At 43.4% G+C, this 20,237-nt stretch overlaps 1 protein-coding gene across 1 annotated transcript; it reads left to right on the top strand.

The window, feature by feature from the left end:
* Positions 1-2,272: 2,272 nt before the first annotated feature.
* LOC115817133 (NACHT, LRR and PYD domains-containing protein 3-like) lies at positions 2,273-17,061 on the top strand. Its single transcript, XM_030780378.1, has 5 exons — positions 2,273-4,191; positions 6,576-6,749; positions 12,019-12,192; positions 16,336-16,382; positions 16,520-17,061. The coding sequence occupies exons 1-5, from the start codon at positions 2,273-2,275 to the stop codon at positions 17,059-17,061; spliced, it is 2,856 nt and encodes a 951-aa protein (XP_030636238.1).
* The last annotated feature ends 3,176 nt before the right edge of the window (positions 17,062-20,237 follow it).

Below are 20,237 nucleotides of genomic sequence, written 5' to 3' on the forward strand. Positions count from 1 at the left end.
AGGATCTCCAGTACCCAGCTGTGTGTCTATAAAGAGTGACAGATCCATGGATCCCCCTCTAAACTTCAGCAGAGAACCAGTCCCCTCTGTGTCACAGTGAGTGACTGTATTTATACCATATTAACTATATGTATTATATGAATTGAGATTAACACTGTATATAGTATATTCATACTGATAGTGTAAGTGTGTATAAACACAGTTAAAGAAAGAAGATAAAGGTTACAGTGAGATGTGTGGATATTTTGATTCAGATAATTTGAATCAAATAGAGTGAACTAAAACATAAACAAAATCTTGTTCATATGTTGTAGTTCTTGGTTAATATGATTAAATGAAGTGGTCACCACTCAAGAGGAAATGTCACACACTGATTCAGTTGCTTCACCTGTAAACTTTTAAATGATTTTCAGATGATTTTTCAGCAGATGATTCCTTATTGTCACTCTGTCACATTGGCCAGTGTTTATGACATATGATATGCTGTATATTATACACTGACTTACCTGATCAATTCTCCCAGACCTCAGTCACAGAGACCAGGATCTCCAGTACCCAGCTGTGTGTCTATAAAGAGTGACAGATCCATGGAACCCCCTCTAAACTTCAGCAGAGAACCAGTCCCCTCTGAGTCACAGTGAGTCTCCTCCAGAAATGTAACAGAACTGACTCAGTAAGACACTGAGGGTCAGATTCACTAAAGGATTGTGTGGCTTTAGTTTCCATAAAAACATGAGTAAACATAAATGTGTGATTGACTCCACTCACAGAGGAGACAAAGCTCACATAACAGGACAGCACAGTAAAGACCAGTATCAGTCAGTACTGGGAAAGACTGATAAACTGGTGTGAAGGGTTGTGCTGGTGTGTGGTAATACTGGAAGACACAATGCACACACAACACTGCAGTACAATTTCTCTCCCTGTATAACAGCCCTCATGCATTACTGTGGTTTCTACAGGAACAATTACACAAGCATTAATTAGCATGGCCGGATCTAGAGGTGGGCAGGGGTGGGTATTGTCCATTCAAATTTTAGCACTGCCCACGCAAATGACTGATCTTTGTTCTGGCCAGAGACGTGTATATATCTGTCACGGTAGGTTTCCATGGCAGCGAATTTCGCTTCACTCTGCTCTCACTCAGGTTGTTATGGGGGTGAAATTCGCTCTGATTGGGCGCAATCGAAGCGAATCCAGGGAAGCAAGAGAAATTGACACGGCGAATCCGCAACTTTATGCAAATGAGAACCACGTGACAACCAATCAGTTCAGTGTGTGATGTGTTTTGTACGTGACATTCTCTAGAGAGGCAGGAGTAACAAAAAAGTCTAAAGGCTACATGTTTCGAGCAATAATGTATATGATTAAAAAATGTATGGGCAACCATTTGTGTCTACATCAACACAGGTTGTAATTGACATGTTACATGTACATAGTTGGGGCCAGAGCAGTAGAAAAAACTCTTTCAGTGGCTCTGGTTGGGGCAAATAGACCACTGTAGACCTTCATTTAAGCACTCGAACTTCTGAGCTATTTCATGACCATACTCCCAGAGTGAAATGTGGTAGGGTGAACTTCACAAGGTGTTTTGCTGTGTGGAAGCCTAGTGTCAGAGTAGTTATGCCTGTTTGGAATCCTGTAAGTGAATCACCCCCCCCCCCCCCCCCCCCCCCCCTCCCCAAGTGTCAATATTATTGGCTAGCTCAACGACTGCAAACTGTTCTGATATCTGATTGGTTGGCTGGACACTACTTACAGTTCTACAGAGCATGGCTCTTGTATAAAAAATAAATCATAGGGAAATTGTTCTTATATACATAATTTAAAATTGAAATATTAAAAAAAGTCATTGTGCATTTCTTTTTGACAGTTATAGCTGACATTTCTGTCAAGTACATGCTGTTGGTAGCCTATAGGCGATTCTATGTATTTTCGGATATGCTGTAAAAAGAAAATAATGCATTGGTGAGTAAAAATTGCCCACCCAAAAACTATGATCAGGGAAATCTAGAACTAGGCCTCCTAAATAGACCCATTCAGCCCCATTCATTACATACCATTCACATCACTCTCATCCAATATCTGTCAAATATGGGAACTCAGGTCTGATCCAGGATCAGTCCAGGTGTGGCCTGTGTCAGCAGGTTCTGAGAAATTCTTTTTTTTAACACCTCTCTCTCTCTCTTTCTCTCGCTCTCTCTGCAGTGAGGAGACAGACCTAACTGAGGATCACTCTGGGTGTTTCCAAAATATCCCACACAACACGTCCATGTCTGAGTCAGATGATGTCATGCTGAGAATCACTGAGGGTCATAAAACCACCCTGAAAAACAAATATGAGTTCTTATATGAAGGTGTTGCACTAAAAGAAAACCAAACCCTCCTCAACAGCATTTACACAGAGCTCTACATCATAGACAGAGAGAGTGAAGGAGTGAATGAGAAACATGAAGTTTTACAGATTGAAACATCATCCAGGACAAGGGATTCTCAAGACAAACCAATCAGCTGCAATGACATCTTCAAACCCTTGTCAACCAACCAAACTATAGAGGACAAAGAAACCTTGTGTAGTCAGGAACCAGGAGGGGACAGAAAAAATCTAAAAATCAGAGCTGTACTCACCAAGGGCATCGCTGGAATTGGAAAAACAGTCTCTGTGCACAAGTTCATTCTGGACTGGGCAGAGGGAAGGACCAATCAGGACATTGATTTTGTATTGATTCTTCCTTTTCGAGAGCTGAACTTGGTTAAAGGTGATCATTTCAGTCTTCATGGACTCCTGCTAGAGTTTCACCCAGAGCTGAAAGACTTGGATCCAAAGAAATATAATGACTGTAAAATGCTGTTCATTTTTGATGGTTTAGATGAGAGTCGACTTCAGATAGATTTTTCTCAGAGGCTGTGTGATGTGACCACAACATCATCAGTGAACAAACTGATATCAAACCTCATTCAAGGAAATCTTCTTCCCTCTGCACTCATCTGGATAACCTCCAGACCAGCAGCAGCCAGTCAGATCCCCTCTCAGTTCATCAGTCGTGTGACAGAAGTCCAAGGATTCACTGATTCACAGAAAGAGGAATACTTCAGAAAAAGAGTCGGTGATGAGAGTCAAGCCAACAGAATCATCTCACACATCAAGGCAACAGTGAGTCTCCACATCATGTGTCACATCCCAGTGTTCTGTTGGATTTCAGCCACTGTGCTTCAGGAAATGCTACATCAAGACAATGTAAAAGAGATCCCTAAAACTCTGACTGAGATGTACACACACTTCCTGCTCATTCAGACCAAAATGAAGAAGCAGAAATATGAAGAGAAAATTGAGACAGACTCAAAGAATCCTCTTGAATCAAGCAAGGAGATCTTTCTGAAACTTGCTAATCTGGCTTTTAATCAGCTGCTGAGGGGCAATATCATGTTTTATGAAGAGGATCTGAAAGAATGTGGCATTGATGTGAGTGAGGCCACAGTGTACTCTGGGATTTGCACTGAGATCTTTAAGGAGGAATCTGTGCTTCGACAGAAGAAGGTTTACTGCTTTGTTCATCTGAGTGTTCAAGAGTTCTTTGCTGCTCTCTATGTGTTTTACAGCTATGTAAACAAGAACATGATGGAACTGGAGTATTTTCTGCAGGAAGAGACCAGAGGACAACTCAGCAAATTTAAGAAGGGACTGAAGGCTTTTTTGTGGGGAAAGACCAGAGTGGAGCCAAACTATGTTCCATTGGATGCATTGCTGAAAAAAGCTGTGGATAAATCTTTGGAGAGTAAGGATGGACGTCTCGATCTGTTTGTCCGCTTCCTTCATGGCATCTCACTGGAGTCCAACCAGAAACTCCTACAGGGCCTGCTGACACACACACAGAACAACCAGGAGAGCATCAAGGAAATAAGCCTTTACATCAAAGAGTTAAATAAAGATGGTGTCCCACCTGAGAGATGGATCAATCTACTGCACTGCTTGACTGAAATGAATGATCGCTCTCTCCATGAAGACATTCAAGCTTTTGTTAAGTCTGAAAATTACAGAACCGAACTCTCACTTGCACACTGCACAGCACTGGCCTACATGTTTCTGATTTCAGAGGAGGTGCTGGATGAGTTTGATCTGAAGAAATACAATGCATCAGATGAGGGTCGTAGGAGACTGCTCCCAGCTGTGCGGTGCTGCAGAAAAGCTTTGTGAGTCTTTAGTTTCACACATTTGTAAAGTAACACTCTTATAGTTGCATTATTTGAAAGGAAAATGAAGTGTGGCTGATTTTGGCCATGTTCCTGGGTACAGATATCCGTTTTTGGAAAAATTCTCCGTTTGTTTTCAATTTTGAAATTATTAGATTGTTCATGAATCATGATATACCATAAACATCACAGGAGAGAATATATTCATGCAGGCAAACTTACATACATGACAGTACAGTATATGGATGATGGGCAGTAAAACATCTGTGCACATAAAATATGCAGGTTGTGTGTTATACATGATTATCTCTGTGTTTATCATTATTTTTAGTCTCTGTAGTTTCAACAGGTCTGATACCAAAGTACATAGACCAGGGCTTTTCAACTACACATTCAAATGGGCCGGATTTCAGAACCAGGCCTTGTTCATGAAAATGTTTGGAAGCCTATTTTTTGGCTCCCATTTCAAGATCTTAAAGTCCTCCTATTAACATTTAAAATTCTACATGGGCTTGCGCCGGCCTACCTATCTGACTCAATTACACCCTAATTACCCCCCGCCCCCCCCCCCCCCCCCCCCCCCCCCCCCCCCCCCCCCCCCCCCCATCTTAAAAGAAGTCCGCTGGCCACTGCGCCTCTACCTACTGCTCTTTTCAAACTGCTCTCTCTGGAATAGGCTACCTAAAGAAATCAGAGAGACAAACTCTCTTGATACCTTTAAAACCAAACTTAAGACTCATTAGTTCTCTCTAACGTATGGATAATATGATTTTGAACTGACCATCGAGGGAGGTTCAGTCTCTGCCGTTGTCTCTCCTGGCATAGTTTAGTTTAGTCTCTGTCGGCTTAGATGCCTCTCATATCTTCTCTCTCCTTCTCCCTCCCTTCTGCTTTTGTCTTGACCGTCTCACTTTCTGTTACTAACCCCTTCTCTTCTGTTTGTGTGAGTGGTTGATGTTTAGATTAGATCAGATTAGATTAGATCAGACTAGATTAGATTCAACTTTACTGTCATTGTGCAGAGTACAGGCACAAAGCCAATGAAATGCAGTAGCGTCTAACGAGAAGTGCAAAAGCATAGTATTATTTACAGATAAGTGCAGGTATAAGTGAGTACTACAGCATGATTGATGCTATATCTTACAGTATGTACAGTATTATTGACAGTAGTTAACAATATATATACAGATTTTAATATATGTATACTATATTAATCATGTTTTATACATAGAGATTAATCTGACAGAGTAGGAAAGAGGAGTGTATATGTATGGGTTATATGTACAGTATAGACAAAATATGTACAGTAAGATGTATGTACAGTATAAATAATGGCAATCTGAACAACGAGAGAGGTTCAGCCAGTGCAAGAATGAGCAGTGCACATATAAAAGTACAGAGACAGTGCAGTGATGTCTGTGTCTTGCTGCATGGATGTGGCTCCATCCTTAGGTCAGTGGACTGACTTTGTCTCCATGCCCTGCTGTCCCTGGCCCTGCTCTCCCTGCATGGCCCTGCTCCTCCTGCGCCCTCCACAGCCACTAGCGTTTCTACATTCATGCATCTCTAAAAAAATGATTTTCTTTCTTTATTTTGTTAAGTGCTGATACCCCACTCATGCTCTCCTTTTCCTACCTCATCTTCTGCATGTCTGTGTCTCATTTGTCTGAGCATGAGGGTCTTGTTTGAATGTGGCTGCTTTCCTCTTAGGTGTGACCCACTGTGGCTGTGTGGCCTACCCCGGTTGAACCCTCCCTGCTGTTTTGTTATTTTTTATTTCTGTCTACTAGTGTCTTTTCATTTTCATTATTTCTGTGTTGTTTGCAATTTGCCCACTGGGTCAGCACCTATTGCACACTTGTCTTGTCATGAAGGGGTCTCCTCTCTCTGTGGTCCTTCTCAAGATTTCTCCCATTTTTCCCTATATCATCTGGGTTTTTGGGGGTTTGTTTTTTCTTGCCCGTTGTGAGGATTAAGTCAGGGGGTGCCATCCTGCTTTATTTGCTGTAAACCTGTGGGCATGTAAAGCCCTCTGAGACTGTAAACAGTGATATTGGGCTTGAAATAAACTTGAACTTGAATTTGAACTATTTATGTGGAAATATTTACATTTATTTAAAACCATTACAGCTTTACACATATTTATATTTATTAAGCATTTGGAAATAGTAAAGAAAACTTGTTTGTCAAAGCAGGGTGTTTGTCAAAGCAGTGTTGACAAAGACATATTTTATCAGCTTTACAACAATTTGTAGCTGACAGGCAGGCACTGACTTTGTGAACAAGATCGAAATCATAGTCTGTCAGTGAAGATTAATATAGAAAATTTAAATACATTTTAAGCTTTTGTGACTATAACTCTCTCTCTCTCTTCCTCTCTCCAGAATTGCTGGTTGTAAACTCAATAAACAGTCCTGTGAAGCTGTAGCCTCAGTTCTACAGTCATTAAACTGTCCTCTGAGAGAACTGGACCTGAGTAACAATGAGCTTCAGGATTCAGGAGTGAAGTCGCTCTGTGTTGGATTAAGGAATCCATACTGTAAACTGGAGATACTGAGGTCAGTATTAGTGAGGACCAGAAAAGATATTTCTCATAAAATGTTTTGTGTCATTTCTTTACACTGGATTTGCCTGCGTGTTAGATCTCTAGCTGAATTACCTAAACATATCAGTTTTCATGCCTTTTATTGTGTGTCTTTTGTCTTTTCCTGTTGTCTGAATTAAAATGATCTCTTGTTATGCTGATTCATATGCTGAAATCTTGCAGTGCTGTGTCCAAGTGTGAGACAGAAGAAATCAAAGGATAGAACTGTATTCCACAACTAGTTTACATTTTACTTGTTCATATTTAAACAATATACCAATATACTATACAGGGGCAGCAGGCCTTTTGCCGGACCCATAAGGCATTTTGAAGATTTAGACGGCATTATAATATTCTGATCACATATGACGAAGCAGATAAAGGATTATAGTCATTTGTTGCGCAACCGAACTGTGATTATATCAGTGAAAATAATGTTGTCAGAACAGACATCTACAAATAAGCAAAAAAAAAAAAAAAGATGTTTCTAGGCTGTTATCGTTTGGCATCCTAACAGCCAATCACAAATCGAGAGACTAATTTGAAAAGTCCGCCAAAAGAGCCAGCACGCACGGAAAGTTTCTGAGGTAAATGTTGAAGTAACCGTAAGTGTCAGAAAAGGTTCGAAGTAACTGCAATCTAGTCCACTTTCTTCATTCTCCATACGTTAACACACAATGTAAGTATGCCTCTTGTAAAAATTAATGTATTATTAATCAGAGAAATATTTAAATTATCCGTTTAGATCTGTGTTCAAACGGTTTTCTAATTTGTCTGAGAAACGTGTTAGCTATAGGATGTGAGGGGATTTTCATTCCAGATCTGACAGAGAGTAGATGTAGCCGGCACGTATTGAAAAGACTAGAAATTACAACAGTGCAGTCCACTTTCTCTGTCGTGTATCCACATAATGTATGGATTCTTTCTGTGTATTTTAATGAAGAGATAATCAGACAAATATTTAGACTGTCCGTATGTATTTGCGCTCAAACGATTTTGTAATTAGTCTCTGACACACGTTAGCTAAAGCATGTGAGGGGATTTTCATCCCAAACCTGACAGTCAATAGAAAACCTGGGGGCTCAGTTCTCAAACCCGCCAACTGAGGTAAAAACTGGAGAAGGGGAAAGAGTCTAGTTTGTCAGAAATGACAGCAGCGTCTGATTCACTGCTCGTTAACATTCAAAGTAAGTTTTGTTCCAAAGCAGCATAAAATGCATTTTTATATTAGACTTTATCCCTTTAGATGTGTGTTCAAACGGTTTTGTAATTAGACTCTGACACGTTAGCTGTAGCATGTGAGCGGATTCTCTCTCCAGACACAGCGTTTCCACTGTCAGCCGGAGTCCGGATAAAAATCTCCGACTGAAATCAACTTTTCACCAGCAGATTCGGTAGCCTGTTCTATTTATTATCATCATCATCATCATTTTCTCCCGCTTATCCGGGACCGGGTCGCGGTAGCAGCAGGCTGAGGAGGGTAGCCCAGACTTCCCTTTCCCCGGCTACATCCACCAGCTCCTCCTGGGGGATCCCGAGGCGTTCCCAGGCCAGCCGAGATATATATTTCTCCCAACGTGTCCTGGGTCTTCCCCGGGGTCTCCTCCCATTTGGTCGCGCCCAGAACACCTCCATAGGGAAGCACCCAGGAGGCATCCTGACTAGGTGCCTGAACCACCTCAACTGGCTCCTTTCAATGCGGAGGAGCAGCGGCTCTATTCCAAGCTCCTCCCGGGTGTCCGAGCTCCTCACCCTATCCCTAAGGGTGCGCCCAGCCACCCTGTGGAGGAAACTCATTTCTGCCGCTTGTATCCACGATTTCATTCTTTCGGTCGCTACCCAGAGCTCGTGACCATAGGTGAGGGTTGGAACAAAGATCGACTGGTAAATTGAGAGCCTTGCCTTCTGACTCAGCTCCTTCTTCACCACAACGATCCGGTACAACGACCGCATGACTGCCGCCGCCGCCCCGATCCGTCTGTCGATCTCCCGCTCCATTTTACCCTCACTCGTGAACAAGACCCCGAAATTCTTGAACTCCTCCACTTGAGGCAGAAACTCAGTCCCAACTCGGAGGGGGCAAGCTACTTTTTTCCGGCATAGGACCATGGCCTCGGACTTGGAGGTGCTGATCCTCATCCAGACCGCTTCACACTCGGCTGCAAACTGCCCCAACGCGTGCTGGAGGTCACAGTTTGATGAGGCCAACAGAACCACATCATCTGCAACAAGCAGAGACGCAATCCTGAGGCCACCGTACTGGACACCCTCCGCACCCCGACTGCGCCTTGAGATCCTGTCCATGAAAATTAAGAACAAGATCAGAAACAAGGTACAGCCCTGACGGAGTCCAACACTCACTGGAAATGAGTTTGACTTTGTGCCGAGAATACGGACACAGCTCTCACTATGGTTATACAGGGACCGAATGGCTCGCAGCAGCGAACCTGGCACCCCATACTCTCGCAGTACCCCCCACAGGACACCCTGGGGAACACGATCGTAAGCCTTCTCCAGGTCCACGAAACACATGTAGATTGGATCGGCAAATTCCCATGATCCCTCCAGTATCCGTGCAAGGGTGAACATCTGGTCCGCTGTTCCACGGCCTGGACGGAATCCACATTGTTCCTCCTGGTTCCGAGGTTCGACAATCGGCCGCAGTCTCCTTTCCAATACCCTGGAGTAGGCTTTCCCAGGGAGGCTGAGCAGTGTGATACTCCGATAACTGGAGCACACTCTCCGGTCCCCTTTTTTAAAAATGGGGACCACCACCCCCGTCTGCCACTCCACAGGCACTGTCCCTGACTCCCACGCAATGTTGAAGAGGCGTGTCAGCCATGACAGCCCAAAAACATCCAAAGCCTTCAGCATTTCAGGGCGGATCTCATCCACCCCTGGCGCCTTGCCACTGTGGAGTTTTCTAACTGCCTCAGTGACCTCTGCCAGAGAGATGGGTGACGACCCTCCTGAATCTTCTGGCCCTGCCTCCTCTATGGAGGGAGTGTCAGTCGGGTTTAGGAGCTCCTCAAAGTGTTCCTTCCACCGTCCGACCACATCCGACCTCAGTTGAGGTCATGACCTCCCCATCCCTGCTGAGAACAGCCTGGACGAGGCCCTGTGTGTCCCTCCTGAGTCGCCTGACGGTTTGCCAGAATCTCTTTGAGGCCAACTGAAATTCCTTTTCCATGGCCTCCCCAAACTCCTCCCATACCCAAGTTTTTGCTTCCATGACAGCCGTCGCTGCAGCCCTTTTGGCATGCCGGTACCTCTCAGCCAATTCCGGAGTCCCCCGTGCTAGCCAAGCCCGGAAGGCCTCCTGTTTCAGCCTGACGGCTTCCCTCACCGGTGGCGTCCACCACCGGGTCCTTGGGTTGCCGCCACAACAGGCACCGACGACCATCTGGCCACAGCTCAAAGCTGCCGTTTCAACAATGGAGGCTCTGAACAGGGTCCATTCGGACTCCATGTCCCCAGCCTCCCTCGGGATCAGGGAGAAGCTCCTCCAGAGGTGTGAGTTGAAGATCTTCCGTATAGGGTCCTCAGCCAGCTGTTCCCAGCTCACCCTCACTATGCGCTTGGGTTTACTAGGTCTGTCCGGCAGCCTCCCCCGGCATCTGATCCAACTCACTATCAGGTGGTGATCAGTTGACAGCTCTGCCCCTCTCATCGCCCGAGTGTCCAGCACATACGGCCGCAGGTCTGATGAGATGACTACAAAGTCGATCATCGACCATTGGCCTAAGGAGCTCTGGTACCAGGTACACTTATGAGCTGCCTTATGCTCGAACATGGTGTTCGTTATGGACAATCCATGACTCGCACAGAAGTCCAATAACAAAGCACCACTCGGGTTCAGATCGGGTAGGCCATTCCTCCCAATCACTCCCCTCCAAGTCTCTCCATCATTGCCAACGTGAGCATTGAAGTCTCCCAGTAGAACTACCGAGTCCCCAGTTGGTGTCTTCACTAGGACATTTTCCAGTGTATCTAGGAAGGCTGGGTACTCTGAGCTGCTGTTCGGCGAGTACGCCGTCACGACAGTCAGAGATTTCCCCCCTGCAACCCGAAGGGGCAGTGAGGCAAACCTTTCATTCACCAGGACAAACTCCAACACAGCGGTGCTCAGTCGGGGGCTAACAAGTAACCCCACAGCTGCCCGCTGCCTCTCACCCCAGGCAACTCCAGAGAAGGACAGAGTCCAGCCCCCATCCAGGAGTTTGGTTCTAGAGCCAAGGCTGTGCGTAGAAGTGAGCCCAACTATATCTAGTTGGTATCGCTCCACCTCCCGCACAAGTTCCGGCTCCTTCCCCCCAGAGAGGTGACATTCCACGTACCAAAAGCCAGTTTCTGTACCGTAAGTTCAGTCCGCTGGGGCCTTCGCCCCATCCTGCCCCCTGTGTGGCATCGCACCCGGCCCCTATTTCTCCCCTCGCAGGTGGTGGGCCAACGAGAGGGCAGTCACACGTTGCTCATTCAGGCTGAGCCCGGCCGGACCCCGTGGCAGGTCCAGCCACCAGGCGCTCGTCTACGAGCTCCCCTCCCAGGCCTGGCTCCAGGAGGTGGCCCCGATCTCCCTATTCCGGGCGAGGTGCCTGTTTCTTTGTGGGTGCTGATCATAAGGGCTTTCAGAATTGCTTTTTGTCTGGCCCCTCACCTGGGACCTCTCTGCCTTGGGTGACCCTACCAGGAGCTAGATGCTCCAGGCAGCACAGCTCCCAGGATCACAGGCACTCACAAACCCCTCCACCACGATAAGGTTGCGATTCCAGGAGGGGTGTTCTATTTATATTAGTCATTAACTCAGTAAAGATTTTTAAATAAGTGGACAACTGAACTGGTTGGTAAAATAAGGAAGTACGGCTTTGAAAAAGCAGTGGAAACTTGGTAGTGTAAAGCAGGGATGTAGCGGTAGGTGATGGAAGACAGTATATTGAGAGAAAAAGTGAAGGGCAGGTTATTTTGTTCGGGACAAATGCTGATCTGTAGTTATTCGCCTTATACTTCAGTTGCAGATAAATTTGATAAGTTAACAAACTATTTTCTTTGATGTTTTAACTGGAACATGGTTGGATCTTGGATCTGATGGTGACTATTTTAAAACTAGTCTTGCTGTGTGTTGTTATTATTATGTCATTTTGGTCGACTACTGTCACCTAGTTGGATATATATGAATATGTCAATATGACCGTGAATATATAATTATATGTGTCATCTCTCTCTCTCTCTGTCTCTCTCTCCAGACTTGCTGGTTGTAAACTCACCAAACAGTCCTGTGAAGCTGTAGCCTCAGTTCTACAGTCAGTAAACTGTCCCCTGAGAGAACTGGACCTGAGTAACAATGAGCTTCAGGATTCAGGAGTGAAGATGCTCTGTGTGCAACTGGAGAATCCACACTGTAAACTGGAGATACTGAGGTCAGTATTAGTCAGTTATTGAAAGTATAATATTAATAATACGTTTTGTCTGAGCTGATATTTTATGCAGGGATCCAGACTAACTTTTTTCAGAAACATCCTAGAACTGTCCTGATACCCAAAATGAAAACTGACTGTCCCAAATATGACATTGCTTTTGTTTCCATAACTGTTCCATTTATTTCTCAGATGAAGTGTTTGTGTTGCCATGATAGTCATTTTTAAAAAGCTTTACAATCTGGACTCGTTATAAAAGTGTGTGTGTGTGCGTACAGAAGAGAGATTATATCTGCGTGTGTTTGTGTGTGCGTGTGACAAAGAGAGTGTGGGTTCTATGTAGATGAACACAAGAGAATGAGTGTGTACATTGAAGTGTTTCTGTACACACACACACACACACACTCCCATACCCACACATAAAAATACGAGAACTTGTGTGTTTTTGTGTGTATGAGAGAGAGAGAGAAAGAGACCTTGTGTGTGTTCAGGGTCTAAACTTAACACCCACCACTTGCCAGATGTGAGTAAAAATCTTCATTGGTGAATAAAATGAATGATGTCAGTTGCCATTGGCAGGTTGCTGGAATAGACCTACTTCACTACAAACTTTCATCACTACCATGGGCCTCAGTTTGATTTGAAAAGTTCCGGGGACAATGATGGGTTTGACATGACCTTTTTTCAGTGGGTCATATACTGCCCATAGATGTTAACGGCATCACTTTAAGGATGGCCTTTAAAAGCTGCTTGTGTTTTTTATGTGTGTCACGATGCTCTAACGTTAACCTGCTTACATGGATGACATAATACATCATGGTAAGGTAGACACACTTGTGTCTTTTATTCCAGTGTTTATAAAGTCACTGTCATGTAAACAATAACAGGTTTATGAAGCCACATAACCGACATGTCTAAGTTAGACTATGTCTGTCAAACACTCCACCTATGTATGTTTTCCCAAATACTGAGACTGTGTTAGACCTACAGATATCACTACTCCAAGCCATGTTTCAGCACATTAGAAACCAGTAATGTTGAATTCTGTGGACAATGTAACTGTGCATTGCGAGCTTCTTGTTACGAAATATAGTGGCAAAATTGCGGTTCTGTGTTTGTTATAATTAAGCCACTTCTTTCACGAGGGCACGCTAAAAGGTAAATTTTGACTCGCATCCGTATCCACTTATAACTTTTATCATTCACCAGAGCTGTGATGCATGCTACTTACATGGTTCCCGCGGATCCTTAAAAAGTCTTAAAAGGCATTGAATTCATTCATTTAAAAATAGGGTCTTAATTAGTATTAAAATGTCTTAAATCAATCTTTCAAAGGTCTTAAAAATGCTAAGACATGGGAAGTAGGATTGTTTTTATCTGACATTGCAATTTAAAAACTCAAAATAAGTAGTAACATCTATTTTTAAATAATTCACTGAATGCCTCTCTCATTAACGGCACGCAGATCAGGATAGCAGAACAAATGCTACTCATATTTGGTTTGTGGCCTGGATGCTCAGAGCAGATGCACCGTCCGCGATAGCTACCTCTACCAGGCAACAACAATTAACAAACTTTATGTTAAAGGGACGCATTGGTGGGTCCATGTTGTCCACTTGCGCACAAATTGAAATGAATATCTATTTCCATTAGAGGACAAGATACACGTATCATGTTATAAATTATTCAGTTATTACCATTAGGATCAAATCGTTATTTGCATAACATGAGAAATCAAACTCATGATTTGTGTTTCAAGTATTTTTCATAGATTAACTATACAGCCTGTATGAGCTGATATTATTGTCCTGATCTCAGATGCGCTCCATGGTAAACTAGTGGGCTTATCATCTACACACAGAGGTGTAAGAATGCCCAGAATGCCTGTTGGCTGCTCAGTGATTTGTCCAGACCTTGAATAATATGAATGTGATATATGTGAATAGCCACTATAACATTTTAACAGCGTCGCAGTATTTCTTAGATTGATAAAGTCGTATAAAAGATTGACTAATTGACGACAGCTCATTTTCGAAGACTTTCCATTTTTCTTCGGAAGGACGGTCATAAATTGGTCCATTTCCACTGCTTTTATCAATGAGAGGGAGGTTATCTTTACTGGATGGCATCAAGCCATTAAGACGGGAATGAGAATCCGACTGCACACAGGGGGAAAAAAAAAAAAAGATTTTGTTGTACAAGTTTTTGGTGGACCTGTTAGGAGCCCATGTCCAATTAATTACACCACGCAAAACATACTAATATTTTAAGCTTGAGTATGAAGAATACACTTTATGTATATTTTGTTTGTTGTAAAGTTGGTCTTAAATTTCATTTCAAGTGGCATTAAAAAAGTCTTAAAAACTCTTAAATCTAACTTGCCTTGAGCTGCAGGAACCCTGTACTCACGACCACATCCGGGTGAATGTCGGCGTCGTTTATTTTCAGGTTCATTAAACAAACGGAATCGTGTTCAACAGTCACATCAGTCTTCCTTTAAGATTCTTGCAGTTGTGATCATATTTACATCTCAGGATCATAATAACCTTACGGATGGCGGTCAAAAGGCTGTTTGCACGTGTCCAAAAAACATCCAGCCTACAGCAGAGTCGCTATTTCCTTACCATTCCAGTCCCCACACATGCGCACCAGAGGATCCACCAATCAGCATCCACACCAACCCCACAACTGACAGCCACAGTTTTGGAAAATTCAGAGAAATGTACCTGTTTAATAGAGTGTATGTGGTTCAGTAGGGCTGTATCGAATGCCACTTTTTGCCAACCGAATTTCAGCCAGCCTTTTTCAAACGAAGCTTCAGATGTCTCTGACGTGACGTCATTGTTTTGGCCTGTTGTTTCGGAATACTCGACTTTCTCCTCAGTAATATGTAAAAAGAGATGATGAACACGAGGACCTACAGGTCACATTTTTTGAAAAGTGTAACACTCTTTAATACATCATCTGATCCAGAGTTCGCTGCCTTTGCATAGTCGACGGTTGGCATTCCTTCCATAGCTGAGGATGCCTAAACATTCAGAATTTATGACGCCTTGATAGAGAGCAACACGAGACTTTCGTTACTGAAATTCAAAAAGCGCAAATATGTTTACTGGCAAAATGGTTTGTTAAATGATAATAAAAATAGGCCACTTTCATATCTAAATTTCTTGTATTACAGTAGCAATAACCTTACTGCACCCGAGCACCCATCCTAATCATAGAATGCTTCATTTCACAATCGAATGCCAATTCAGTGAACGAGGCTTCAAAATTTTCAGTACAACCCTATGGTACAGTTAAGATCTATACTGGTTATACTGAGAAAAATCTATACTGGTTAAACAATACTTAAATATTTGGGCAGATCAATCATGTCACTTTAGTTTATGTTGTTCTCTGCGTGGGGTAACACCAGACTCCGATGCTAGTTGCAGCTTGTGCTGTAACGAAATGTGAATTCGTGCAAAGCCAGGAAAATGGTGATTTAATCATGTTTGGCTCCAAACCGCACAGCTTGTCATTAATTTTAGTTAAAATATACTGTCTTAAATTTGGACATGGATTTTTGTTCTTGTTTTTCATGTGTACACAGACGTTTCAGAGAATGTATGGTCATGAAATTTTGCCTCAAAGTCATGGAAAAGTCATGGAAATTTATTGGTAAAATGTGTATGAACCCTGTACATAAAAGAGTGCACAGCAGTAACGTAAGTGTTTGGGTTTAGATTTACTGATCAGTAAGCGTGTTGGCTCTCTCTCTTAATGACATGATATGGACCAATGTCATTTTATTCATGATTAAGTTGAACTAACTAAAGGCTTTCAGAAAGTGGTGGGGATGTGTCCCCAGTGTAAATGATGCCTGTGATCACTACAAGACATAAGTTTGTAGGGGTCGCCAGGCCCGTAGACCATGCTACCCATAACTCCCTGCTTGACTGCATGAGTAATCTGAACCCACCGTCTCAGCTTTCAGTGTAACGGTATTGGATACAGCAGTGGAGCCAGATACCAAAACACTAGTTGCGTGTCCGGTATTTTTGGTCCCTAACAGTGTGTATGTGAGAGAGAGGGAGAAAGAACTTGTGTGACTGTGTGTCTGTGTGTGTCTCATTCATTGTCTGTTCTGTTTCTGTGTTTCAGTGTGGACGATGGCTTGATGATTACAAAACGACAAGTATTAACAGACTGTAAGTACACACACACACACACACACACACTCACACACGCACACACAAGGAAATATTCACACACACACACAGAGAAATACACACACACAGAGTAGAGAGTGTGTGATATGTTTATTCCTCTAATTTCTCCTCTGTAGATGCCTGTGATCTCACACTGGACCCAAACACAGTAAACACAAAGCTCTCTCTCTCTGAGGGGAACAGAAAGGTGACACGTGTGAAAGAGAAACAGTCGTATCCTGATCATCCAGAGAGATTTGATGAGTGTCGTCAAGTCATGTGTAGAGAGAGTCTGACTGGACGCTGTTACTGGGAGACTGAGAGGAGTGGAGTTAATGCTGGTATATCAGTGACATATAAAGGAATCAGGAGGAAAGGAGAGAGTCGTGACTGTAAGTTTGGAGACAATAAAAAGTCCTGGAGTCTGATCTGCTCTGATAACAGTTACTCTGCCCGTCACAATAAACAGAGCACTGACATACCTGCCCCCCCCTCACACACACACAGAGTAGGAGTGTATCTGGACTGGTCGTCTGGAACTGTGTCCTTCTACAGCGTCTCCTCTGACACACACACACTCACACACATACACACATTCCGCTCCACATTCACTGAACCCCTCTATGCAGGGTTTACTGTTTATTATGACTCCCCAGTGTCTCTGTGTCAGATAAAATAAATAAACACACACACTCTGACATGCTCATACACACACACACACACACACACAAATGTACGAGTGTATCAGAAATAGAAATCTGTGACTGTAATAATAAAAACTTGTTAATTAAGTTTTGTAGAGATGTGGGTTTTTTTGTTTGTTTTTTTTATTTTTGTCCATGTACTTTTAAATTCTTGTTTATTTGTTTTTCTTTTCTTTACAAACACGATATAAACATGTACATGTCAGAGAGAAAAACACATATAAAAACACTGAAAGTGTTTCTGATGCTGAACGCACACACACACACTCACTCTTTCTCTCTCTCTTTCTCATGCACATGCACTCTCTCTCTCTCCCCCTCTGTCTCACACACACACACACTCTCTCTCTCTCTCTCTCTCTCTCTCTCTCTCTCTCTCACACACACACACACCCCCACACACAATTATTCAATCATTCACAGTCTCTCACTCACTCACAAATGAACACATGTATTCACTCTTTCACACACAAATACACACACATTCATTCTGTTTCACTCTCTAACTCTCTCTGTTTCTCTCTCGCACACACACACACACACACACACACACACGCTCACACGCTCACTCTCTCTACATTTATTCAGCAGGGTAAAGTGCAAGCAGTAAGTAGAGTTTGCTTCCAAGACAAAGAGCAGGAGATTAGGTAGAGAAGAACACAGTGGGTGTGAGTTAGGCATGTTAGGGTGTTAGAGGTGTTAGATGTTAAGAGAGGAGATGTTCTCGGAAGAGGAGAGTCTTCAAGAGGTTCTTGAGGATAGAGAGGGACGCCTCTGTTCTTATGGCAGATGGTAGCTCGTTCCACCGTCAGATACTTGAAGATGTTTCACCTCTAACCCAGGAGGTTTCTTCAGTTGTTACGTTTGTTCTTCTTTTCTTCACTACCCACAGTGCTGTTGTTCTTCCTGGATCTTGTGGCTGCTTTCACAAAAGTCCAGTTGGGGTATCCACAGGCTTTAAGTGCATCCTGCAGGTGTTGGCGCTCGTTTTCTCGGGCCTGGACACTTGTTGGTACGTTATCAGCCCAGTGTTACAGGGTTCTGATAACTCCTAGCTTATGTTCAAGAGGGTGGTGAGAGTCGAAGAGTAAGCATTAGTCCATATGAGTGGGTTTCCTGTATACAGTGGTCCCTCGCTATAACGCGGTTCACCTTTCGCGGCCTCGCAGTTTCATGGATTTTTTTTAGTGCAATTTTGCATGCTTTTTTTCTACAGCGCATTGTGTTCTGCGTCCTGATTAGTGCATTGTGTTCTGCATCCTGATTGGCTGTAGACTACTGTCAATCAATCTCCTCCGTGCCGTGTCTCCCGTACAGTACAGAATGCGTTCACCTTGCCAAATTTACATAAATCTTCGATTGCTAGCAGTGTGACTCTGAAGCGCTGTACAGAATGTTTGCAAGTTTTCTCCCCAACAAACCCCACAATGTCGACGAAACGTTCTGCACCGTCAAAGGCACCTGCGGTAGCACCCAAAAGGCAGAGGAAGATGCTAACCATCGCACAAAAAGTTGGACTTCTGGACATGCTAAAGGAAGTTTTACAGCCTTAAAACATCTATAATAATTGTTTCGCGGATTTCGCCTATTGCGGGTTATTTTTAGAACGGAACTCCCGCGATTAACGAGGGACCACTGTACTTGGATATGGAGACTCCTGTCTTCTTCAATATGCACAGCACAGTCCAAGAAGGCCAAGCTGTTATTCTTGACGTTCTCTCATGTGAACTTGATGTTATGGTTGACAGAGTTGAAGTGTTCTGTGAGAGCTTGCACTTCCTGTGTTTTAATTGTGACCCATGTGTGGTCCACATATCTGAGCCAGTGGCTTGGTGCTGTTCCTCTGAAGGACGTCAGGGCTCTGGTTTCTACATCTTTCATGTAGAGACTGGTCATGATGGGAGACACTGGTGAGCCCATGGCACAGCCGTGTCTGTAAAACCCACCAGGACTAACAACCAAGTCACATGAATGGCCTTGACAACGACCCCACAGAGGTTAAATAACTTCCCACCAGTCAGACAGAACTGAAGAAGCCTCTTGGGTCAGAGGTGAAACATCTTCAAGCCTCTACAACCAGGTCCAGTTGCCCTCGACTTAACCCTTCTTGGATAACCATGACCTGGATGACTGAGAATCTTCATGGACAGTAATGTCATCGCAGTATCTTCATAAATGTTCAAAAATTTCTGTAGGTGCTTTCCAGGTTAGCCAGTGTCAGTAGACAGGTCGCCTCATCACCGACCCATCAAACACATTTAGATCCAGCTCTGACTATGACCTACAACCACTCATCAGTGATACCCTCCACCACCAAACTAGCATGTTATCTGTACGTGTGATGTACACGTGAACTTTACATGGCGTCAAAAGTTACAGACGTAAAAAAAAAACACCTGAAATCCAATCAGAGCAGTCAGATCTAAATGGATTTGAAACAGATTTCAAACCACATACGAAATGTGATCTGAAACGGATTTGTAAAGATAGGATCTCATGTGATTTTTGACTGTTCAGATTTGTTCCATGTGATGGGATTCCAATCGGACACACATATAAATGGGATTTGGACTGACAGTGTGAACACAGCCAAAATCAGTCTGTAGCTGTAGTGTGGTCAGTTTAAATCAGTCTGTATCTGTAGTGTGGTCAGTTTAAATCAGTCTGTAGCTGTAGTGTGGTCAGTTTAAATCCAGTCTGTAGCTGTAGTGTGGTCAGTTAAAATCAGTCTGTAGCTGTAGTGTGGTCAGTTTAAATCAGTCTGTATCTGTAGTGTGGTCAGTTTAAATCCAGTCTGTAGCTGTAGTGTGGTCAGTTTAAATCAGTCTGTAGCTGTAGTGAGGTCAGTTTAAATCCAGTCTGTGGCTGTCGTGTGGTCAGTTTAAATCCAGTCTGTATCTGTAGTGTGGTCAGTTTAATCCAGTCTGTAGCTGTAGTGTGGTCAGTTTAAATCAGTCTGTATCTGTAGTGTGGTCAGTTTAAATCCAGTCTGTAGCTGTAGTGTGGTCAGTTTAAATCCAGTCTGTATCTGTAGTGTGGTCAGTTTAAATCCAGTCTGTAGCTGTAGTGTGGTCAGTTAAAATCAGTCTGTAGCTGTAGTGTGGTCAGTTTAAATCAGTCTGTATCTGTAGTGTGGTCAGTTTAAATCCAG

The sequence above is a fragment of the Chanos chanos genome, chromosome 7, assembly GCF_902362185.1.
Source record: "Chanos chanos chromosome 7, fChaCha1.1, whole genome shotgun sequence".
NCBI classification, from domain to species: Eukaryota; Metazoa; Chordata; class Actinopteri; order Gonorynchiformes; family Chanidae; genus Chanos; species Chanos chanos.

Bases quoted from the DNA above. Each gene is read 5' to 3' on its own strand.
- LOC115817133 (XM_030780378.1), top strand. From the start codon at position 2,273: ATGTCTGAGTCAGATGATGTCATGCTGAGAATCACTGAGGGTCATAAA. The intron at 6,750-12,018 runs GTCAGTATTAGT...CTCTCTCTCCAG, and splicing joins TGTAAACTGGAGATACTGAG to ACTTGCTGGTTGTAAACTCA. The intron at 12,193-16,335 runs GTCAGTATTAGT...TCTGTGTTTCAG, and splicing joins TGTAAACTGGAGATACTGAG to TGTGGACGATGGCTTGATGA.